We start from the raw sequence: 26351 nt of genomic DNA, 5'->3' as shown, positions 1-26351 counted from the left end.
CATGCAAGTAATAAACGAACGAATCTACAAAATAATATACACAAGAAATATAATCATTTAAATGTGAAATGCATGTAACTAACAAAAATGAGTCAACAGAATTATATTGATTTACTAACCGTAGCACCAATGGCGATAAACAGCAACTCAAAGCGTCCATCTCTATCTGTTTTGATATGAGTTACCGACCCAGGATTTTTTAGCTTTAAATTGTGACAATAAGCCGGCAGTTGGGCAAACGATGCTTCTGGCGACCCCCTCAACAATTCCAAGGCATAACATTTGGCTCTCCAAGCTTGAGAATATGATATACTAATCTTGAACCGAGCATTCATGTCAGTCATAATTTCATGTCCCCGATATACCCTATCATTCAAAAACATTAACTCAGCAAGAAAACCACCAACACCTTTTTGTTTGCCTGTCTTTGGTGAGGAAAAACTTGGGTTCTTGAACATGTATGTTTATCAATAAAAGTCCTAACTTGAAACATTTCGCAATTTTTTATCCTCTTTGCAATCATACGCCACGTACAGTTTTTGTCAATCATACACCTTGTTTCGAAACGATCTTTGCTTGATTTGTTAACTTTTAGTTGATAGCCATCTTCCACACATTTCGTATACAAAGCTATCTTCAAGTCTTCCTTTGTATCAAAACAATCATCTTTCTTGATACGAATAACTTTTGTGTAACAATCAACTGCTTTCTTTACCAACTCTTCTTCCGGTATCTGAAGTAATTCTGGTATATTCCAGTTATACTCCAGTGGCATTTTCTTTTCTTCGGGGACTTTTTCTTCTTCTTTTTCTTCTTCTTTTTCTTCTTTAGGATTATATGAATTACAGAATTGATGTTCAACATGTTCATTCACAGTCGTAACTTCCTCCTCATTATCATCAACAACATCTTCCTCGGCAACGGTTGTTTCATCATCAAAATTCGGGTATTGACCAATATCAAAATCATTACACGCAGGGTCTGTTTCTTCTTCTGAAACATCATCAAAATCCGAGTATTGACCAATATCAAAGTCCGGGTATTGACCAAGATCAAATTTCGAATACTGACTAGTACTCACAATTTTTTCTGTTGTCTCATCATCGTCTAATTGGTCAATACGAAAATCGGAATTTGGTGCTGAAAGTTGATTGGGATTTAGATTAGAGAAAGGTTGTGGGTTTTGAGAAAAACTTAGTTGATTACTACCCGCTACTGACCCAACAATACTACTTCTAGGTTCAACAACATACAATGTAACATCATCACTTGAAACACTAATGTAAGCAATGAATCGTTCAACATCTTCATTGTCGGTTAACAAATAAACTTTACCATTTCTTTGATAAGATAGCCTAAATCCACTTAGGGGCTCTAAATTCAATTTCTTTGAAACACGTAACATTAGAGTTTCATAAGTTAACTTTTTTAATGACAGTTTTAGTTGAAGATTCATGGGTAAAGGCATATATTGTAAAACACCATGAACATTCTCCCATGACCCTCCAAAACACAAATCTATCCAAACATGATCAACATGAGATGATTTCATGGTTGTAAATTAATTTACTAAACAAACGAGCTGCGAAACTAAGACATGTTGCCGGATGGGGAAGGATGTAGGAACGGATATAGGAACGGATGTCGCCGGAGAGAGTGATAGATGGAGATGGAATGAGTTGCGATTTAGGGATTTTGGTTATGAGTTGTTGCTGCTGCGTAGATATATACACAAAAAATTTGTGTTGCGAAACTAAAACCTATTTCGAACTTTGAAAATCGCATTGCGATTCTGTATTATCGCGTTGCGAAAGTAAGTATCGCGTTGCGATTTTCCCAATTCGTAATGCGAATAAGTAAATCGCAATGCGAATTTGGAAAATCGCAATGCGATACTGACTATCGCAACGAGATAATACAAAATCGCAACGCGATACTGACTTTCGCAACGCGATTCTGACTTTCGCAACGAGATTCTGACTTTCGCAACGAGATTCTAAAAATCGCAATCATCTTCAAAATCCCAATCACAATCGGCTTCACCTTTTGGGACTGTTAACTTAGGTGATTTTTAAATGCAAACGTTGTATTATGTGTATTTTATGTGTGCACTTTTAACATTTTCAGTTTGGCATGTATTAGTAACTTGAGTTTGAACATTGCTATGATATGTTCAGTTGTTATCACTTATTAGACATTCATTTGACTATCGCAACGGGTAAATCGCAACGCGAAAATGGCTATCGCAACTAGAAAATCGCAATGCGAAATGAAAATCGCATTGCGATTTTCTCGTTGCGATTTTCATTTCGCATTGCGATTTTCTCGTCGCGATAGTCAGTTTCGTGTTGCGATAGTTTGTTTTGCCTTCAACATAATGCAGATTGAAAATCAACAAATCAACTATTACATTTCAATCAATTAAACAAGCACAAATAAAAATTATGTACACATCAATTAAACAAATCAACATTTACAAATCATTTTTTACAAATCAATTAAACAATCAAAAAATAATAATGATTCTTATTTCCTCATCAATTATTGAATCAATGAATCAACTTTTGCACCCGTACATCCATTTCACGCAGCTCACTTAAGGATTAACCTGCAGAAACCAAACATTTGCTCAAACAAGACTTCCTACACATCTAAAACCTACAAACAGCAAATTATTGAATTCTAGGTACTTAACCAAACATTTTCAAACCAAAAGGAATATATATGTTAACAAAACTTGCATTTGACTTACCAATTAACAATGGATACTTTCATAACGCGGATTCAGGTAGGCAGCGTCTAGAATATATCGCTCTAGCCATATAATGCCAAAACCACAAGCCTACTGCAGCTCTATCTCTATCGGTGGGAGGTAGAAACTATGTGCTTCCCGTCGTCAAACGTGCCAAGCACATGCATACGAGAGGACCACAGTCCCCTCTGGCTCCCGGCGATTGTTGTGGCACGGTCTCGTCTCTGACAACTGTGACATTGAACTTCTTTGGCTTCTTGTGTCCAGAATGAGTCCAATAATTAATCTCATCCAATAATTTAGCCAAATGAGAGCTCCATCCCTTGATAATATCTCTCAAATCAGACAGTGATATGTAATTTATCATGCTGTCATATACTATTATCTTCAGGGATGGGAGCTGAAGTTGGACGAGAAGCCAATGACGACGTTCCAAAACAGGGATAAACATCTGCAATCATAAGTAATAATTCATTTATTTGCGCACTTATTTATGAACACCTTTAAAAAATTTAAAAAATAAACACTAACCTTATCGACCTCCCACCATGCAGGATAAAGTTTAGCTTGTTCATTGCCCAACGAAAATGATTCATCTCGTTGATTCTTCAAGTGAACTGCGTGAAAAGCCGCCGGTATTATTGTATATCGCGAATTTTTTTTATTTTTCCTAAGCTTCCTTATTATTAGAAGACGTGACACCCACGCATCGATATGCTGTTTTACAAAAAAAAAAGACATATATTAGTGAATTACATTAATTTTTTAAAAAAATTAATCAAAATCATATATAAGACAAATATAAGACTTACCTCCCCATCGAAATAGCCACTGTCTTCAACCTCTAATAACACACCCCACCAAGACCGATTAAGCAACAAATACATCTCATCGTTGAGTTTGCTTATGTCAGTGTAACACCCTTGGCTCCGCTCATGTAGATAAAAATCAACTGCGGTCTTAGCCCAAAGGGTATTATCCAGAATTATTTCCGGTAGTTGTCTCCTCTCCACTTCAGATACCGGAAGGGTACTTGCCGGTAACTCATACGAGAGCCAACTCTCATCCATCATGTCCGGCAACGGTGGGAGCCTCTTGAACGATTGGAGGGGACTCTTGAGGGATGACAGGTGAGTCGGGCTTCTTCTTGCGGAGTCTTCGCACCATTGGGGTGAACGGAGACGTAATAGCACGTGCACGCCGTCTGATGCGTGAACTCCGTCGTGCAAGGAAACCCCGACGTAAAGCATCCACCTTATCAGGCCGCTAAAAAATTAATACATAAATCAGTAAATAAACAGACATGATATTAAACAAAGACAAATATGTTTCAAACTTGCATTGTATTCACCCAAGTCATTATTCTATCATAGTTCACAAAATGCATCAGATAACATTCCAGAAGTAAGCACTTATATAAACATTTAAAAGGACAACATATATAAACATTCAAGAAGAAGAATAGTTTGCTTTCGCAACACGAAACTTACTTTCGCAACGCGAAAATGACTATCGCAACGCGGAAATGACTATCGCAACGCGGAAATGGCTATCGCAATACGAAATGAAAATCGCAACGACAAAATCGCAATGCGAAATGAAAATCGCAACGACAAAATTGCAACGCGAAACACAAATCGCATTGCGATTTTCATTTCGCGTTGCGATTTTCATTTCGCGTTGCGATTTTATCATTGCGATTTTCATTTCGCATTGTGATTTTGTCGTTGTGATTTTCATTTCGCATTGTGATAGCCATTTCCGCGTTGCGATAGTCATTTTCGTGTTGCGAAAGTAAACTATTCTTCTTCTGCAAATTGAAACTTGAATGGATTTCATTACTTCAACCAAAAGACAAAAACAAAACCAAAAACAAATACTAACAAAAACAGTTTAGCAGTATTGGTAGCAACCGAATGAATTTATTAAGCAATCTAAGTGAAATGGTTAATCTAAGTGAAATTACGAGTAAATTTATCATCAAGTTAAATATGAAAAATCTTAAACTTACCTCGTTGCGTAGAGTATGAACCTCATTCTGCAATGATGCTACCATCTCACGTAGAGCGGCTACCTCACCACGTAAAGCAGACACCTCAACACGCCATGCACCATCGTCTTTGCGTAAAGTACCGACCTCCTCACGCAAGGCATTGACCTCATCACGTAACTCTCCTAACTCATCCCGTGGAGGTGCAGAACATGGAGATAAACATCGTGGCATCTTTTCCGGTTGCCTATCTTGCGGTGATGGTGGAGAAGAGGCTCGATGATGTGATAGAATAGGTGATGGCTGTCGTTGTGGAGGTGTATAGTCGGGTCGATCAGGTGATGGCTCTGGGTGAGGTGATAGCTCTGGGTGAGGTGATGGCTCCCGAAGTGGAGGCTGCTTATCATCCGTACCATCAAAAAAACGCTTACTAGCTTGCCACCAATCAGTGGCAAGCTCAGCTTCCGTGGGTGTCAGCCTCTGTAATGGAGTGTTGGCCTCCTAACAATATAAAAGCTCAAACAAAGTTAAATGTGTACTAGTAATAACTTGTTTATAAACATATGGTAGTATTTATGTTAACTTACATTATTTATTGTCGTATACCGTAGTAAATCTTCCCATTGCAAGGTTCGTTTCCTCTTCCAGGAAATAGCCCTGGGAATATCATTTGAAGTTTTTATTGCATATGTCTTCATGGCAGGAAAGGCCTCAAATATCCAAATCTACAAACAATATAATAACAAACATTAGTAATTGTTAAATAATTACTTATAATTTTGGAAACATTATATAAAAATTCTTACCTTAAAGGCCCAAATAAAGCCTGTCAAAGTGTATTTGGAACCATCGTCATGCAAACTTTTTCGATCATCCAAGGCAGACAATAACTTATTCCATGTAGCTTTCCATAAATACGAGCCCCACGGAAACATGTTCCACGCATTTAGGTCTTCTACCAATTTGATTAGATCATTCGAAATAGATTGTCTGGCCTCTCTGCCTAAAAAGTCGGCATGCAAAAGTATTAGAAGGCATACTCGGACAACATCGACGTCATCCATCCGAGTAAAACCATCTTTCTTATTCAATAATATCGTCAGGTCTTCCACGTGTAGATTCGGCCTCTCCAGCTCAGGAAAAACCCGGGATAACCATGATGGGCGGGTAATGTGTCTAGTGTACCGACCTACATCATCGTGTCCGAAGCGTAGACCGGTGATTAAGCAAAACTCCTCCCGCCCAAAACACGTATACGCCGGTGGAAAATCAAACCATATCTCTTCATCACGACGTTGTATAGTATCTGGTAGATCCCTAGTCATGGTTTGAAGAAACAGGTGTGTCAACATCGCATCTCCACCGGGATGTTGTACTTTCAGCCATGGCCCGAAGCAAGTATCCTCAAACATTTTTCTTTGTGCAGGTGAAAGCTTCGACGCAATTGTTTTGGCCAGGCTGACTTTATTTCTTAAGGTCAATTGAGTCGAATAACAGTTCTACAAAAACAATAAACATACTAAGTTAGATATACCAAAAACTACACTGTGAAGATATACCAAAAACAATAATAAACATAAAGAGTAGTAGTTTATTCTTCAAACTTAAATTTGCAACACTGTGAATTTCTTATTTGTCTTTGTTTTTTGGTTGAAGTAATGCAATTCATTCAAGTTTCAATTTGCAGAAGAAGAATAGTTTCTGAAAATAAAAATCGCAACACGAAAATGACAATCGCAACGCGAATTTGACTATCGCAACGAGAGAATAAAATTACGTTGCGATTTTGTCGTTGCGATTTTCATTTCGCGTTGCGATTCTCGGTTGATTTAATAAGCAATCTAAGTGAAATGGTTAATCTATTATTGAAATTACCAGTAAACTTATCATCAATTTCAATATGAAAAACCTAATAATAATGCAAAAATTTCAAAAAGAAAATAATTAAAAAAACTAACCCTCGTTGGTTGATTTGGTTGATTTTCCATTTCTGATTGTGAGGGTGGCTCTGAGAGATGGAGATAGACGGATTTCGCCGGAGATGAGGACGGATTTCGTCGGAGATGGGTGAGAGAGTGAGAGATGGAGATGAGACTGAGTTGTGATTTTAGGTTTTAGGTTATGAGTTGCGATTACAGGATATACTATGGACGGTTCAGTGTTCCAATATATTAATATTCGTGTTTGGAATTTGAAAATAAAATACGCTTTGTGATACTAATGGCGCTTTGAAAATCGCATTGCGATTATGTATTATCTCGTTGCGAAAGTCAGTATTGCGTTGCGAAATTAAGTATCGAGTTGCGAAAGTCAGTATCGCGTTGCGATTTTGTATTATCGCGTTGCGATAGTCAGTATCGCGTTGCGATTTTCTAAATTCGCATTGCGATTTTCCAAATTCACATTGCAATTTTCAAAATTCGCATTGCGATTTACTTATTCGCATTGCGAATTGGGAAAATCGCAACGCGAAATTGGAAAATCGCATTGCGATAGTCATAATCGTGTTGCGAGTCTGGAAATTGATTTGCGATAATGGAGATCGCGTTGCGAATTAACGATCGCATTGCGATTTTGTTTGTCATTTTGGCAAATCCGGAAAAAGTTGGTTAAAATCGTATATTATATGGGATTTTTGGTCACTGAGGTTATTTTCTCTTTATTAAATTAGCTAACTCTATTCTCATATGTAATAGGTTAAGGGGAGGTAGGTTAGTAGGCTGCCCCAAAGTCAGGTTGGGAGTAACTTTCGTAGGAGACCTCCGACAATCAGAATTATGAATTGCCTACCGTGAGACTCGATCCCACAACCACAAGGTTAAAAGCCTTGCGCTTTGAGTATAATTTATTAATCATATAATAACTAATCAATTGTATTAAATAAAAGGGTGAATTAAACTGTCAATTTGCTCACTGAACTTTACAAATTTAATCATTTTGCTCACTCTATCGTTAACTTTTTAACAGCGTTATGACGTGACACAAGTATCAAAACGACTTTGCTTTGAAAAACTAAAATATATGCCAAAACGACGTCGTTTATAATCTTATATCTAAAGTACGGTGAGTAAAATAGAAAAGAGAATAAAGTTTAGGGAGGAATGGTGTTATTTACCCTTTTTCCTTCTTTTCTTTATTTTCTCTCTATTGACCACCATATTCAGTCCCAAATTTCATGGTCGGTCCATCTTGACCCATTGAGTCTGAATATGGTGGTTGTTTCACCATAAAAATGTTCCAAAATATTTGAATCTCGACTGAAACGTTTCGACTTATTCACTTTCAATCTCAAATTCATGGACTTCGAAACAATTTCTGAAAAAATGAAGGTCGGATTCAGACTCACAATGTTGAGGTGAAACGACCTATGAAATTTGAAACCGAAAGACCACCATCTACAGCGGTCAACGATGGCCGACGATAACATCCGACCTCCTTCTATTTTTATTTAATATTTTTAATTATTTTATATTAAAAAAAAATGCTACATCATCAAGACGTTAGAGAGAAAACGGGGGAGTGAGCAAAATAATTCAGTTTGTAAGTTCAGTGAGCAAATTGAAAGTTAGATGAGAAAAATAGGAGAGAGAGTATAATTCAGTGAGGAACGATGTTATTTACTCTAAATAAAAATATCAAAAGTATCTAAAATTCAAATAATATCTAAGTAAAGCAACAAACTATAAACTGAAAAGGGCCTTTTTTCAGCAATACAAGCACAAAGGTACACAAATACCATATGCCTGGAAAGTTATACATATTTAACTAAAATCAACTGAAATTCTCACAATCATACAGCTTTGGAATTTATGCTATATCAGTTTACAACAGACACAAGTCGAAAAAAGATTTAAGAAATAAACAGGCGGTCTCCGATACAAGGCAGCAGTTTGAGAAACAATTGCTTCAAGTTAAGAAAGTCGGCGTCTCCGACTAATCTTCCATATCATCCAATGTTGACCAGATCATCCTATCAAATACACATAAAAGTTCCCATGTCAGCAGCTACTAGAATAATAGTAACATGCTTAGGGGGAGGACCATGTGTGCCGTCGGAAACAACAAATTACCAGAATATGGAGAAAAAGAGGAGAACGACCACGTAGCCTAGCTTAAAAAGCCGCTGCTTCTTCTCCCAGGGAAGCGTGTTAAATATCTCCGTAACATCTGCTAGGTGTTTTTTCTGTGTGTAACTGATAACAAAAGAAAGCATGTACAATTTCAAAAGCACTCAACAAATTATATAACTTAATAGAGCAATACACAGATTTTCATTTCCCTGCAGATTAGACTTCAGATGCCCTGTGAACCTTGACGCTCGTACCCATGGTTGATATTATAAAGTAATTTTTATCATAATGTAATTCTCGAGTCCAACAAACTTGGGACTGATGAAATTTACTTCTTACCAAATTAAACCAAAAAGTCATTACTAAGTATGCCGATCAATCCCTCATGATCACTAAAACATTCTATTGTTTCAATCGATCAAGAGAATATTTCCCACAGCACCATACATGTTACGCTCAGCAGATGAATCACGCTTTTCTTTACAGTTAGTGCTTATAGCATGAGTCTTTAACCTAGGAGAGGCTGAAACGATAGCTAATAGAACAAACAATCGATACTCATATTCACCACAAGGAGGTTCACAGTACCAGCAAATTGTAGGCCATATAACACAAATTTTCCATTTTATGAAGTCCTAATGCTACCTTTTCATGATGCATGTTTTTGCACAAGTTAGGGTTTAATCCTACGAGACATAGGGTTGCAAGCTCGATATATAAAGGAACAGCAGGGAAGGAATTTGAAATTAAACAGTGAATCAAAACTAGGAAAACTATCATTTCCGTTCCTCGAAACAGTGTACATTAACAATAAACGGTAAAATAAGAAGATGAGAGAAAAACTTACAGTCTCACATTGTAGTATAAATATGGAGCACATATGAGTGACATAACCCAATGCCCCGTTGACAGAAGGAAAACACATAAAACTCCTTGGAGGATAAATTCCGGCAAGACCACTTTGTTTATCCGTGACGAAGAGTCATAAGGATTGATGTAATCGAACTCTAAATCAGCCAAGCACATGAGCTGCAGCAAAATTTTGAAGCTATTAAATCCCTTCAAACAATCTTCAGATGAATAATAACATCACTAAATAGCTTAACACGACAACGGTTTCCGTTGTTAAGCTTCTATAATTCTTTTATCAAAAGAAAAGCCCCAATAATCTAGTTCCTCAAAAGGAAAGGGCAGTGGGATAATATACCAAGAATCAGAACTTTAACCCCAAGCTTTTCTCTGGTAATTCATATCCCACCTTTTTCATTTTTATTTTTTTTGCAGCAAAATTCAATAAACCCAGATAAATGCATTCGAAATTTCCAACAATAACACACAAAGGCACAGTTTTTAGCATTTTAAGTGGTTCTCTTGCAATCAGATAGACGAACAGACTAACTAATCAATACCCAACAAGGAAATAGCAAAAGAATAATATAAAAGCAAAATTACGAGAAGACCCAGACATGGATTCTAGGGTTTATGAGTGAATTGACCTGATAAACAATGAGAACAAGAAGGGCAATGAGGATGAAGAAAGAAATAAGCCATATGAAGAGATCTCCCATGCCTCTCTTTATCTATTCTCCCCCCCTTCTTCCCTTATTTATCGCTTGGGATTTTTGATTCAGGTGATGACAGGAAACCCCGAGGACAGTAGAACCGAAACCTGAGTTCGACTCTGCCGGAGGAACGCTGTTGGCTTGGTCTGAAATTATGAAATGTCTGAAAGATCCGACCAAAACTAGCCTACAAAGGACTATTTGACTTCCAACACTTGAAAGGCCTGTATATTTGTTGTTGTACTTCCGGTATGATTTTAGAATAAAATACGTAAATGGTCATTAAACTATACATAAATTATTTTTTAGATGTTTTGAAAGTTATAAAAAATGGTCATCAAACTTATCACTATACATTAAAGAATTATGATAATTTTTTTTTATAGATTTAAGAAAATTTTTGCAACATATACGAATTTTAATAATTAATTTATAGTAATTCAATCAAATTTAATAATTATTTTATAATAATTAAATAAATTTAAAAAGTATTTTATAGTTTATAAAACCTTAGTAACTAAAGTGTCATTTCAATCTAATTTATGGTTAAATATGCATTTAGTAACTAAACTTTCAAAATTTTCAAAATAATATCTTTTTTGGATAAGTAGAATTTTTATTTATCCAAAAGGAAGCAGCAAGCTGCTACAAAATACATGACAAACAGCCTAGATTAGGCCCCAATTCAAGCATAACATCCTATTAACATCATCCAACCTATTCATGGAGCAACTATACAGTTTAATTCTAACAGCTTCTCTAATGCTATTTACAACTGCCTCAGCCGATCGAATCACGCCTCTAAAATGCATGTGATTACGCTCCTCCCAAAGAAAGTAAACAAAACCAGTCCATGCAAGCTTAAGAATGTGGACGAGAAGGGACTTACCCTTCAAATTCGATATCAGCCAATGCATGCCATCATCCCAGCTGTTAAGTGTCAGGGGTTGAAGACCACATTCTCGCAAAATGACATTCCATATCACCCTTGCAAAGGGACATTCCAAAAACAAATGATCACTAGTTTCCGGACTGCCAGCACACAGTCCACAGACATTATCATTCTCTATGCCAAATCGAGTTAGCCTATCTTTGGTTGGCAAACGATCGAGTATCACCATCCATGCAATAATGAAAAATTTAGGGATATGAGATGGAAACCATATGAGCATGTGCCATCCGACCTTATCTCTCATAGCACGAATGCTACCCCAAATCCAATCACATTTGATCTGATACCAGGTAGTAATCGGGCTAAACAACCTCCTAGCCTCATCCCTCAACTTAATAAGCTTATTGAGGGTCCAACTGAAATGAGGCTTAGAATCAATATTCCAATAGTCAACAGATTTAAAGCAGTAATCTTTAATCCAGACTGTCCACAGAGAACCCTCACCAGCCAAAATGTTTTTTACAAGCATGAGGCAGCAAGCCTTACTCCAATCTGCTAGCTTCCTCAAACCCAAACCACCCTCAGACTTTAAGGCACAAATTTGTGTCCAGTTCACTCTAGTCCAGTTCACTCTAGCACCTCGCGCTGGCATGTCACAACTCTTCCAGAAAAACTGCATACAGAGTTTTTCAATATCAGTAACAACGCCTTTGGGAAGAATAATTTGTCTGCTCCAATAACCAAAAATGCTGAACAGAACTGATTTAATAAGCTGCAGTCTACCTCCAAAACTGAGTTTCCTACTAGCCCATTGATCAATCCTGCTTTTGATTCTAACAAGCAAAGTTGAGCAATCTTTACTGGTGAGTTTACGAATAACCAAAGGCACACCCAGATATCTAACTGGAAGCTGGCCAATTTTAAATCTAGTAGCATACTGAATCTGCTCCAAAATATTTATAGGCAGACCACAAGCAAAAAGTTCAGACTTCATAGCATTCAGTTTGAGGCCAGAAAGTTCATAGAATTTCTCTAGAATGCTAACAACCCCTAGCACCGAATCTAAGGATCCATGGCAAAACAAGAGCAAATCATCAGCAAAGCATAAATGGGTGAGGGGAGGTTCTCTTGCACTTAGGGTGGAATCTAAAGATGCCATTCATAGCAGCCATATTTAACAAAGAATAGAGGACATTCATCACAATCACAAAAAAGTAAGGGGATAAAGGGTCCCCTTGTCTGACCCCCGTAGCACCTTCAAAGTACCCAATCAAGCTACCATTTAGAGCAATAGAGTACCTAGGGGTTGTAACACATGCTTTAATCCACCTACAAAAAATAACAGGCAGCCCCATAACTTCAAGAACACCCAACAAAAAATCCCAGCAGACTGAGTCAAATGCCTTTTGCAAGTCAAAATAATATCTAACATTTAACTTTCGTTTCATTTTAATACCACACCATTAAAACATAATGCATTCAGTACCTAAACTATTAGTTTTGACCCGTTATAATACCTAAACTTTCATTTTTTTTTCAAAACTTAATATTAAATTTTAAATGGGTACTAAAATGAAACAAAAACTAAAATTTTTAAAGGTGAGATATTAAAATAAAATAAAAACTATAGTTTAGGTATGATTTTAAAAAATTAAAAGTTTATGTATTAAAACGAACAAAAACTAATAGTATAGATACTAAACATGTAATTTATCCCTAATTTATTGACTATTTGTATACTTTATTTAGAATTTTATTTAGAATTGGAACATGTAAAACAACACATATTCATAAGCTTAATGCACCATATGGCCCCTAACGTTTTCTTGTTTTCTCATTTTTGTACCTAAATTTGTTTTTATCTATAGTGCCCCCGCAACGTGAAAAAAGTTAACCATTTTACTGAAGAAATAAAAAGACAGTTTCAATACAAGTTATGCCAGTCATAGTGTGTCACATATTCATAAGCTCTCAACTATGTTTTTTTCTCAACCTGTACTTGAAGTTTTTTAGGTAAAGAAAAAAAAACCTATAAAGTTTACACATGTTTCCCAAATCACCCCTTGTTAAAAATTTGTTGACCAATAAAATCGTGCTAATCAACAGTGATATGACCAAGTCATATTCGTCCACTTTTAATAAAAACATAAATGACATGTCAAATCTTTATTTTATTTCTGTTTAGTTTAATTTTTAAAAAATATTTATTCCTTAATGTCCCACATAATCATACCATCTCTAAAGTTGGAAATATGACATCTCTTGAAAAGTACAATGCGACACTTGATGTTTCTTAATTCAATTTAATCTATTGGTGTAACTAAATTTTAGATTATGTTCCAATGTCAACATTTATAAACAGTTTGCCCCCTAAATTCTACCATTGAGGCTGATGTCTCTTCTTGCTCGAACAGTCAAAACCGAAGAAAACCCTATTTTATCTACCTGTTAGTAACCAGCCAGTTTCCTTTTACTTTATGGTGCCCTAAGCGAATTGCCATCCTTAAACCATAACCTCGCTTTCGGTTCAGAAATAGAGATTGGATTTGGAGGCATTGAAAGTATTACCTGCCAGTGCGAATCGACCAAAATTTGAGCTTTGCCGAGCACAGAGCCTATATTTTGAAACATTATTTGTCGACTCTTCCGAGACATTGCTATGGTTTTTCATATGCATTTACAAGATAAGATGATACAAATGATGGGTAAATAACAGAAGACCAATCCCAATTATAAAAAAATGGGGGGGGGACAATAAAAATTACATGATAATCAAGTAGTATAGTATGACTGATTAAGGTTGTCTTACTCTAATATCCTGATCATTTCAAGCAAACCAAGAATTTCCAGAGCCGACGCGTTCTTCTCACGATTTTGCTGAGTTTTCGAGCAACGAAACCCGGAACCAAATACGCTGGATGCGGAACGGCAGGAGGAGAATTCGGTCTCGGCGGATTGATTTCCGATACAAAAGATGCACCATTGCTACTATGGCCACTGCTATTCTTTCTAAGATAAAAGCTTCGGCTACCAGCATCCCCAATTGACATTGATTTGTCCAAGCCTGTTCACCCAAAGACAGAACAAAAAAAAAACTGTCTATAACATGTTTGAAGAACATTATCAGCAATCAAAATGGGGATCAGAATGTAAAAGGAAAAAAAAAAGAATCATGAGGCTGCTTACTTTGAAGGCTAAAATAAGAATGATGCAATTCGAGCCCTGAACTAGAATCAAGCTTAGGAGTTCTCCCTTCTTCAACATACTTGTTCACGACAAGCTTTATAGTGTCATCGACACTGGACCCCAATTTGACCATGGTCCGAACCGGTCCTGGACTTCCTTCAACTGATACATTGATTACAACCTTAGCATCTTTGTTGTAAACATGCGTCCCAAACTTCACAAAAACAATTGGAGAATTAATATCTAAACTGGTTGACTGGCTTTGAATCCCAATTGATTAATCGAGTCTGGATTTTACATACCTCGAAACCCAGTCTTAGAGAAGAAGAAGGGGAGCAAAGAGCCGACAAAGAAGGAGACGAAGCGAAGACGTCCGTACAAGTTTGAGGCCTGAATAAAGGGCCTTCCTCCGTTTCAGACCCCAAGAAACCACTCCTTGTTTGTTGATCTTCAGTGAAACTGCTCCAAAGACACGGCTCCGATGCAGATCGTTTCAGGATCTTGCCGCACTTGGACGACTTTTTCAACGATCGGCGATGTGGGGGAGGCGTCTGTAGGCGTGGGGAGGACGACGGATGTGGTAGCCGTGGTCGCCGGCATCTGGGAAGCCGTCTTCGGAGACACTTCTCGGACATAAAATGAAAGGGGGGCGATCAGTTGTCTTTGATTTTGCTTTTTTGGTTTTTATGATACGTGTGTTGAGAAACAAGAGGGAACGGGAGTTGGATTAGAGAGGTGGTTGTTGTTGGCAGTTTGCTTGGGAGTTGGAATAGAGAGAGGGGTACTGTAATCTACCTGGTATGTTTGTTTGCAAGATGTTTCCTACCTTGTCTTGGAGTTGGAATAACAATGGTTTTTCTTCTCCCTTTTTTCCCTCCTTTATTACTTCCTTTGGGTCCGGTTTTTCATGTCCTTGTTCCTTGCGACAAGTGTAATTCGATTTCCGCGATTATCAACATTTATTTAAAAATTATTATTATTTTTTATTAATATGAAATAAATATAAGATAATATTTATTTTTTTTTAAAAATTAACTTTTAAACTTTTTGATATTAAGAGTTCACATTTTTAATATTCATGGTATTCGAATTCGTGTCTTCAAAAAATTATAATAATTCTTTTGTGACTGAAGTCACTTGGTTCGTGTCAAAACTCCATTAAATTCAGTCTAATAATTTTAATGATTAAAGAAACACTAATCTCTTTAAAAGTTATAAATTTAAGTGGTTATATTTAGGATGTGTACAGGGTCGTGGTTAGGTTGTCGGAGTCCTGTGCAAATTCTTATAAAGGACTCCTATTTTCTGGATATATTTGATTTCGGAGACCCTATTTTTATGCTTGCTAATGGTAATAACTTATAGATATACTCGATTTCGAGCTCCTATTTTTATGCTTCTTAATGATAACAACTGATAGATATACTCGATTTCGAGGTCCCTATTTTTTGGGGACCCTGCACGGTCGCTCACCCTGCACACCCTCAACCACGCCCCTGTATATATTATTAAAGGTTAAAAATTTCTGAATAAATATTATATCATAATCATCTTATAAATTATGTAACACATATTATGTAATCACCCATATACTTCTTTACACTTTTTATATGTTATATATATATCATACAAAGTGAATTAATTTGACTCAAATTTTAAAATTAATTTAATAATTATTAAATATTTTAACTTATTCATGTAACACTCCAACCCGTACCTGACCCGGATACGAGTCCGAGATGTCACATTAACTTTTAAAATATTCTTACAAAATATCAAAACATTTGAACTCATTTTAAGAAAATACCACAATATTCTATTAAATTATGTTTCAGTATAAAAATTCAAGTCAAAACATAATTATGAACAGTACTATACAGTATGAACAGTACCGTGAACAGTACCGAATTCTAAAAACTTTCCAAATTGCTTCAGGGGTATCAATACCCCTGCTATAGGTACCAATACCCTGCTACAGTCCTGCTGCAGTAACTTCGGCAAAACATGTATAAACTCATAAAAATTTAAGCTTTCATCAGTATAAAATTTCCATTTACATATATACGTTTCAAACATTACAAAACTCGATCATATGATCTTACAAAACTAATTTAGAACATATCAGAGTCAAATTTTTATATACATGCCAACCAATATCAGTATTACAAAATACATACTATTCAATTCTTTTCTGATCTGATCTTTGGAAAGGAGGAACTGACATATCTTGCATAACTTTTATCAATCTTCCTCTTCTCGAAACCTACGTGTGAAACAATCACACGCTAAGTCATAGACTTAGTGAGGCATATAAACATATAATAAAAATCATAAAACATTTCATATATCAAAATGCATACATGCTCATATACTATCATATATCATTTATAAAGAAATACACTTAACATCATATAATTCATGCAATACAATTCATATAACTAAAAACATTTATCCTTTCATATAACCAATACATGAATCTTGTAATTTATTTCATATAACAAATCACATATACATATCACATTCAGTATATTTGTTTAATCTCTTTATTAGCCCATATACACATGTGAGAACTTAAGATATGTGAGTACATTGAGGTTACGCACAAATGTTGTCACCACAGCTCGTATAAATTCTCACTAGGGGCACTGAATATTTGTCTCGAAGGACCGCGTAGAAATGTCCCGAAGGACCACATATCACATATATCCCGAATGACCACTCCTTAAGAACCATATACATAATACAATGGACCAAATAAGTGTACCGAAGTACCACATACATGTTCCACGAAATTACATATATGTCCCGAAGGACCACGTAGAATTGTCCCGAAGGACCGCGTAGACCCTCGACTCTTGGCATGCCAACTATACCTATAGCTCTCGTATCATATAACATGTGAATTTTTCTTATGCTTCTTATATTCATGTACTCATATCATTGCTCTTATGATCACATATCACATGTGCATATAATCACGTAGTTTACTTTCATGTAACCATATACATAATACAATAGACCAAATAAGTGTACCGAAGTACCACATACATGTTCCACGGAATTACATATATGTCCCGAAGGACCACGTAGAATTGTCCCGAATGACCGCGTAGACCCTCAACTCTTGGCATGCCAACTATACCTATAGCTCTCGTATCATATAACATGTGAATTTTTCTTATGCTTCTTATATTCATGTACTCATATCATTGCTCTTATGATCACATATCACATGTGCATATAATCACGTAGTTTACTTTCATGTAATTCATGTCACTTTTCATATGATTTCATATTCATATGCCACATAGCTCGTATCACTTTGCATGGTTTCACATAAACATATATATCATATCTTGTTCACATATATTTCCCATATAACTCATACCATTTGATTAAAGTCTTATTCTTATATCATCTATATTCATTCACTTAATCTCTTATGTTCATATATCACATATTGCATATTCATGTAATCATATAGGTCATGTCGCATATAATAACATATACTTATTTTCATATACTCATGCACACATAAGAATCACATCAATCATATAACATTTTAGGAGTCACTTCTTACCGTAGTAACTTCGTCACTGACTCATCGCAAGCCAATGTTTGATCAATAACATAAGTACAATTAAATTGCACTAACCTTAGCCTTGTTTGCTTTGACTTGATCCTAATTCTTTGATTGTTTTGGAACTTGTTTAGGCTCAATATCTACATAAACATCATTTCTGAGATGATTATCAGAAGCCTAAACCTTATAACTTGATGTTAATAACTTAAGCTAGTTTAATGACCCAAAATTCTATTTTTCCTTTAGGGGTATCGATACCTCCCCCTAGGGTATCGATACCCTTATAGAAATCTGTAAATTTTCCCCAGAAATCATTGTTCATGCACGAAAATTCACTATTTCAACTTCAATTCCTCATGTTTCATTCCCTTTCATATTCTTAACTCAAATATACATACTTAAACTAATTTCTACTCATTTATCACATCTTAAACCTCAAAATCTTCTCATCTTTATGAACTTCAAGAATCATACCCAATTTTCAACATGTTTAAAATTCAATTCTAACACTTAATACTTCTTAATTAAGCTGATGACAAGTCAAATTTAACTTCAAATTCAACTCATTAACTCTATTTCAAGATTTCACTCAAGAACTCCAAATCTTTAATCTTCCCTAACTCCTTTATCTTTTGATTTTAAGATAACTTAAGCTTTCCTTAAGCTTAGTTATAATCTAATGATCAAAACCCAAACTTTAAATCAACAAATAACCAACAAATAAAGAAACTCTTACCTTTTTCTAGCTTCCACGGGGAAGAGGAAGAAGAAGGGAGAAGAAGAAGAAGAAAGAGTTTTAGATAACTCTCTTCCCCCCCCCCCCACGTGATTCATTCATATAAGGGGGTAATATCTTTCTTGTCAAATGTTCATTTTGCCCTTTAATTCATTTGATAATTACTAAAAACTTTTATGAAATAATTCTAATTAAATCATTGAACTATTCAACTATTCTACTTTAATCACCAAATTATGAAATTTTACAATTTGGTCACTAACCCGGTATTGAGGATGTTACAATTCAAGTCTTAATTTATAGCTCGAATATTATTTAATTATTTTTAATTGTTTTGAGTTTATAAAATTATAAGTCATAACTTTTTAACGTCAAATCAAAAAAAAACTAAATCGAATTGAATTTTGTTCACCTCTTAGATTTATAGTAACAAATAAATCTTTTATATATATGTAATCAAATTATTATATAGTAGAACCAAACGACTTCAGTGATTAATGAATTTGTTATTATCTCTTGAAGTTTCAAGTTCAAGCATTACGTATATGAAAAATTAAGTGTCTATTATTAAATGATTTAGAATTTTTGAGTAGATATTATTTTATATTTATCGTAAATTTATCGAAAGAATCAAGATAATTACAAATAAAACAATTAAACTTTTATATAAATTTTCATAAAAAAATAATAAAAATAATAAGTTTGTATTCAATAAGGCAATACGCCTAACTTATGGTTAAATATAATATAAATATAGGCGTATTATAATTAATTTGACAATGTAGCTTTACGCCATGGGCATGAGCCATTTTCCTGTGAGGTGGGAACCACTTGCAATGTCTAGTCCACCGCCCGTCACGTTATCCCGAGATTATTAATCCTTTAATTTAGAAGGGGAACGGTCCAATGCCAAGTTTCTTAAAGTGTCCTCTTGACTCGAAATTATTATAGAAATAACCCATGGAAATGGGGATCTGAAGTTTGGGGATGAAATACGAATGCAAGTATAACAGTACATGCTGTTTTTAAAAACATAATCTTATTTAGTATTAAGGAACGTAACATCACTAATCAACCTTTATTGATCAATGTCGATTTTACACGACTGCTCTTCCCTTTTACATAGTCCGTTCTCTTATTGGAAAAAGCTCGTCACCAACCACTGAGGCTTCACGCCTAAGCAAAGACAGGAATAAAGAGGAAAGCATTGGCCTATATCTTGGCTCGTGGAGTGTGAAAGGCCAATAAAGTCCAAGCAAATATGATTAATTCAGCGTTTTACACTTTGATTTTGAGTAATTTCTTAACCCTTTGAACTTCCAAAATGTCCTCCCCAGTGTATCATTTGTAATATAACACATTATTTTTCAATTTTATACTCTTTATTTTTTTATAATTAGGAAAAAATATGATTAGAATTCAGAATAAAAAAATCATTAATATCACTTAATTAGCAAATATTGGTTTTGCCACCTTTAGTAGAGCTATTATTATTGGGGGGGTTTTCCCAATACCCCAGCCCAAAAATATAATTAGGAAAATAAGTTGTCAGATTTTTAATTTGAGATCTATAATATTTCTTTATAGTGCATTAAACTTGTAATAAAAAATATTTTTATCCCGATGTGGTAAAAAATAATAAAAATTTATATTTTTATTGAAACTCGTCATCTTAAGATGATGAATTTAAATAAAAATATATTATTTAGATAAATTTATTACCTCAACGTGATGAGTTACTTAAACATTATAACAAATACCATATTTTCCCAATTATATTTTCCGCCTGTATACCTAAAAAACCATTACTTTCAATTATCATGGTAAAAGCCCATTGCATTCTTGGGAGGCTCCTTTTTTATTAAGTCCACAAATAAATAGCTCTTTATTTATTTTAGGTTTTATAATATAAAATGGCCCCCGAACAAGTTTAGTTAAATTGATCATGGGTTTTTTAGTCAGATTAACTTCTGATTTTATGAAGATATCCTCAGATAATTCACAAAATATATTATTTTCAAATTTTACAATTTTTATTTTTTTTTGAAGATATGATCGTATTATTGATTTTTTTTTTTCATAAAAAAAAAACTCACTTACAAGTTCATCTTTTTAATGTTTTACTTTTAAATTTTTCTTAGGCTTAATTAGAAAATAAATATCTAAAGTATACCATTTTTTCAAATAAGTACTCAAACATTTTTTTCGAATCATACATGTGTCTAACGTTACAAATATTATCACTTTAGATACCCCAACCTTAACCCCGGTTAAAAAACTCCGTTAAGTAACACGTATCACATTATGATAATTTTATTTAAAAAACTAAAAAAAAATTAAAAAAATAACCCTAATTTATCTTAAATTACAAAAAGTCTCAAATGCTTAAAAATCCAAAAGTCCTAACCCTAACCCGCTGACATCATCCTTGTCGGCTACCGTCACCACCGTCGACGTTATCCTTTCCATCTTCCTAGTCAGACATCGTTATCCTTGTCATCGATTAGCTACTGCGATCGCTTGGAGTCACGATGTGTGGCATTGGGGTTTGTCGGGGTACACACGTCGATTGACCATCGATTGAGTCCTGTTCCGGTGGCTTTTCATGGGATTATCGATCATCAGGTGGAGGTTAATCGACAAAAAGGGACAACGATCGACATAGGTTTAAAGCTAGAAATTAGGATTTTTCAAATTTTTTGGGTTTTTTAAAAAAGTTTTTCAAAATTTTTGAATTTTTTAAATATAATAATATTTTTATCTTTTAATTTTAAATAAAATTTTTAAAAATATAAGATTGTGACACGTGTCCTTCAAAGGCATAATTGAATGATTGTGCCGACCGAAACTCCTAAAGTGATAACATTTATAATATTTATGCACCTAGATGAATAGAAAAAAATTAAAGCACCTATTTAAAAAAATAATATAGTATGAACGCTTATTTTTTAATTAAATATTTTTATAATATATTAATTTTCATAAAAATATTTTCACCCACAGTTTACTAGACACCTAATTTAGTTAATACTCCGTAATTTATTATGTCAAACTTTTATAAGTCATCTGAATTATGTCACAATAAACTTTTATAAGTCATCTAAATTCGGTGCTGTTAATTAGGTGGTCGTACCAAAAAGAAACTATGCAAGAATTTGTAATTCATAAAATAAACGTTTGGTTATATTATTTAATTTTGTTCTCTTATAATTTTTTTAAGTTATGGAATTTAGACTTATTAAAAGTATTTATTTTTTTTCTTTAAATTCTCCTTCTTATGTAGAATTATGATTAAATTTGTAATTTATATAAAAAAAAGTGTAATTTATAACTATTAAATGGCTTCACGGGTAAAAAGAAATCTTATTCTCCTTAAATATTATGAGTTTTATGTTTGAAGGATGTGTATATTGTCAATACGATAAGAAAATTTTGAATAAATATTATTTTATAATTACCATGAAGTCTTAAAAAAAAGAATGTGTAATTCGAGAAAATTTATTGTAAAGTTATTGATTTTAAGCTCAAGTTAAATTTTGAATTTTGATTTTAGTATTCGAATTCTTAAATTATTTTAACGATAAGAGTCCGATCAAAATTATATATTTATTCAAAAGTTTAAAATCAACAATTTTAATAATGAGGTCTATTAAGTTTTTTATTGTTTATATATATATTTTTTCAAGTATTTAATTATAATATTACATATATTTATTTATTTATTGATGGATTAATGTTGAAGTTTATATTTGGTCGTTACCTAACATAAATTATGCCAATTAGTGTGCTGCCGTTGCCATCAGTGTGGGATATTTTCACAATTAGTGGTGAATTTCCTGGTAGAAGATTATACCAATTACTGGATTCACAGGCTCCTGCATGGTAAATGGGGATATGACAAAATTCACCGGGTTCACCATGAATACACTGCTCCAATTGGGTTCGCTTCACCATATGCACATTGGCTGGAAATTTCGATCCTCGGGATTCCATCTTTTCTCGGGCCAGCAATTGCTCCGGGGCATATGATAACATTTTGGTTGTGGATAGCTTTACGGTAAATCGAATCAATAGAGATACACAGTGGGTATGTATGCTACGGCTAAACCATTTTGTATGATGTTACTTTTCCAATTTTCTCATTTCTCTTATGCTACTTTACTTGTGACCAAATGATGCCAACTTTCGAATTTCATTCATTACTTTTCAACTTTAGTTTTTACCTTTGTTCTATTGCATAAGTTGAAGTAGCGTGGAAGTTCCAATACTAGGTTACCATTTAAAATGTGGAATGCAATTCTCTAAGCATATATAAATTGCTCATTTAGCAACATTTTTTTTGTTTTGTTTTGTTCAGTAGTTTCTTTCTCCTACAACTCTGTAAATCTGTCATCATTTACAACGATGTCTATTACTATTTACTGTCAATCTATTTACCATAATTGAAAATTTAGTAACTGAATACATTGCGCGAGAGATTTGAAAGTAACTAAAAGGATTTAGCTTGTTGCCTGAAGATACCAAACATGTTTCAAAAGTTTGATTTTTACTGGTCATCACATGTTCTAGGAAAATTTCTGATTTCCCATCCTTACCGTGTTATATGCCGGCTTACCATCCAATACTCAGATCATGTTTGTTGCTAGAGAAGCTTCAGTATTTTGCCACGTCAATCTTAGATTAAACCATGAAAAAAGGCTACGATATCCTTGAAATTGTTCAAAGTGAATATGAAAAATGAAAGTTATAATTCAAAAAAGATTATGAGTGCACCAATATCCGCTCTGTTCTTGCAAAGACTGGTCATTTACTCGTATTCTGAGGTTTCTGAGGCAAAATCTGTAGTAAGGTAGCTTGCATACATATTTTTTCATTGGTTGCTACTTGCTAGTGTATAACTTAGAAAGTGCTTTCTGCTGAAAGAATGGGCAATTCACTATATATTTTGTATATTGCAGATACCACTTCCCCTGAATCCTACAAGACTTATCCCATTTTATGGTGGAGCAGATTACCATGATTACCATCATTATGTTGGAGGACAAAGCCAGAGCAACTTTGCTTCAGTGTTTACTTATTGTGATTATATCTACGGCAGCGACAAGGTAATAAAAAATGCCTGGTTTCTCCTCTCCTTATTTATTAAATACTTTGATTTAGTGTTAAAAGCTGATAGTTTACTCTGGTCAAAAACTTTTTTCTTGTGATTAGGGCTATCGTTACCATAAGAAGGTCCTAGTTGCTCACTTCTTTTATTGTGTATACTTCTCTACCTGCCAAGGCATCTTTAGACTTTGGTTTAGCAAATGAGAAATCACGACTATCGACAATAATATTGTTATAGGATGTGAATGTGTGTCGGTTGGTCTAAAACAAGCTATTTCCATTTTATATATTCTTGATGGAGAAGAGTAAGACTAAAATATTTTATATTTAAGCATCTGATGTTTCTCAAAGCTCGATGGGAAGACAAGTACGGTCAATTCATGATAAATAATTGAAAGACAACGTGGGATGTTTAAACTGTTCATTCTGTTGTTTCCAAATATTACATCGCAGAGAGTCGGCTTTGAATGCATCAAGTTTTGTTCTGTTCTTTAGTTATTCTAGTGCACATAGCATTTCTTCCATATTTAGAGGTTTGCTTCATTTCTTATGCTAATCATTCATTGCTGCTATGATTCAGTTGAAAGAGGAATCTAGAGATAATGGTGATCAAAATGGGGGCTCATACTATGTTCCTACCCAAGATCTTAAATCAGAATAGCCACATTTCAACAGAGCAATTCTCTGGATCAGCCTCTTCGGCATACCGGTTCGCACTTGATGGCTCATGAATATCTGATTCCAACTTCAGATCTTCGTTAGTATATGATAAAGTGGAGTTCTGAAGTGATTCAGATGAATAGTAAGACTGCCATATAGAAATGTGGATCTGGGTGTAGCTTGAGGTATATATATATCTGTCTTTAAGCTCAGTTGGTAGAGCACAAGGTTCTTAACCTTGAGGTCGTGGGATCGAGTCCCACGGAGGGCATTTCATAATTCATAAGTCTCTTATGGAAGCTGCTCTCAACCTGGTATTGAGGGTAGCCTACTATCTTACCTCCCCTTACCCCATACATATGGGAAAAAGGAACAGCCTTTTTTTAAGCTAAGAGACTATAAATCAGAATCACAATCTTCATCTCTTCTTGGGCTCCCAGTTTCAGCCTTTTGGGTCAAATTTAGTGGCCTCAACCAAATGGGGTTTGATGGCCCACGCTGAACCTATCTCATTCAACTAAAGTTTCCATTTTTGAAAAATAATTATCTAAAACCTATGTTTAGTATAACTTATACCTAATATTTTACTACTCAGTCTATATTCATTACTAAATATTCTTTTTTGAAAAATATTTTTTACCACAACATTCTTTTTAACAGATAAAGAGAGTTTAACAAAATTTAGTATTATAATAATATGATTATAATTCTAATATGATAAAATAAATAAAAATATAATAAGAAAATATTAACATGGACATAATAAAAATATATATAATTTTAAATTTTATATAAATATACAATATTTTAATAACACTATTATAGTAGTTAAAATCTATATAAAAAACAAAAGATATAGGATTAGATGAAGACGTTTCACGCAAAAGATGTGTGGGTGTATATATTAATGATGTGGACTTTGTAATTTTAAAAAGGCTTAAACTAAAATAATTACTAAATTATTTTTTGGTCAAATTAGATAACTAAATTATTGTATTTACTTATTTTAAGTCTATTATTTTAAGTTTTAATATTTTTTCAGTTAGAAAATTATTTTTTGACCAATGAGACGTTGACATGTCACACAAAATTAGGTAATTATTTTGATCAAAAAAATATTTTAGGGGCTTAAAGAAAAAAATAAGTATAATTTAGGGACTTATTTTGATAAGAAAATAGTTGAAATACTTAGAGTGGTTACATATAATAATTTAAAAACTTATTTTAACAAAAAAAAGAAAAAATGGTATAGTTTAAATATATTCGTTTAGTTTAAGCCTTTTAAAAACAAAGTTTGACAGGGATTGGCCCTCGTTCCCTCCCTTTCAAATAAAGAGGAAAATTGCTATTGACTTTTCTCATAGTTTCCATTAAATCTCAAGTAACATAGTTATTTTTAAAATATTTCATAAATAAATTTAGTTGATAAAAACAATTCAAAAATATTTTTAAATAATTCGTATAAATTATTTTTAAATTTTTAATTAAGTTAATATCTAATTAACCACTAATATCAATTCCAAGAATAAATAAAGGATGTGTTGGTTTTGGTTTGACCTTTTGTACAATAAAGATGGGGGCTGCCACTGCTAATGGGGTATTAAGGGCCTACTCCACACAGTATTATAACTTTATAATTTGACATTTTCTTATTATTTGTAACTAATAATGTTAATTAGGTGGTGGTTTCTTCCCTCTAAAATTATTTACCCATCAAGGTTGATGACAGTCTAGACATCACTTGTATTAGTAGTTATTATTCAAAACGTGTACAAAATTAGATGAAGTGAGCATCATGTAAATTCGTTTTTTTA

General features: G+C 34.0%; 2 protein-coding genes and 1 pseudogene across 2 annotated transcripts; 1 reads left to right on the top strand and 2 right to left on the bottom strand.

Moving 5' to 3' along the window:
* Window positions 1–8456: 8456 nt before the first annotated feature.
* On the bottom strand, window positions 8457–10595 carry LOC120187058 (protein cornichon homolog 4-like). Its single transcript, XM_039190852.1, has 4 exons — window positions 10309–10595; window positions 9660–9841; window positions 8813–8935; window positions 8457–8712 (listed from the first exon to the last, which is right to left on the bottom strand). The coding sequence occupies exons 1-4, from the start codon at window positions 10378–10380 to the stop codon at window positions 8676–8678; spliced, it is 414 nt and encodes a 137-aa protein (XP_039046783.1). The 5' UTR covers window positions 10381–10595; the 3' UTR covers window positions 8457–8675.
* A 3434-nt stretch (window positions 10596–14029) lies between these two features.
* LOC120187000 (uncharacterized protein At4g22758-like) lies at window positions 14030–15199 on the bottom strand. The gene is made up of 3 exons (XM_039190797.1): window positions 14755–15199; window positions 14453–14666; window positions 14030–14330 (listed from the first exon to the last, which is right to left on the bottom strand). The coding sequence occupies exons 1-3, from the start codon at window positions 15085–15087 to the stop codon at window positions 14089–14091; spliced, it is 789 nt and encodes a 262-aa protein (XP_039046728.1). The 5' UTR covers window positions 15088–15199; the 3' UTR covers window positions 14030–14088.
* A 7344-nt stretch (window positions 15200–22543) lies between these two features.
* Window positions 22544–24538, top strand: LOC120187107 (annotated as a pseudogene).
* Window positions 24539–26351: the final 1813 nt, after the last annotated feature.

The sequence above is a fragment of the Hibiscus syriacus genome, unplaced genomic scaffold, assembly GCF_006381635.1.
Source record: "Hibiscus syriacus cultivar Baekdansim isolate YM2019G1 unplaced genomic scaffold, ASM638163v2 tig00113722_pilon, whole genome shotgun sequence".
Lineage (NCBI taxonomy): Eukaryota > Viridiplantae > Streptophyta > Magnoliopsida > Malvales > Malvaceae > Hibiscus > Hibiscus syriacus.
The sequence above is the reverse complement of the archived record's forward strand: the minus strand, read 5'-3'. Positions and strand labels throughout refer to the sequence as shown.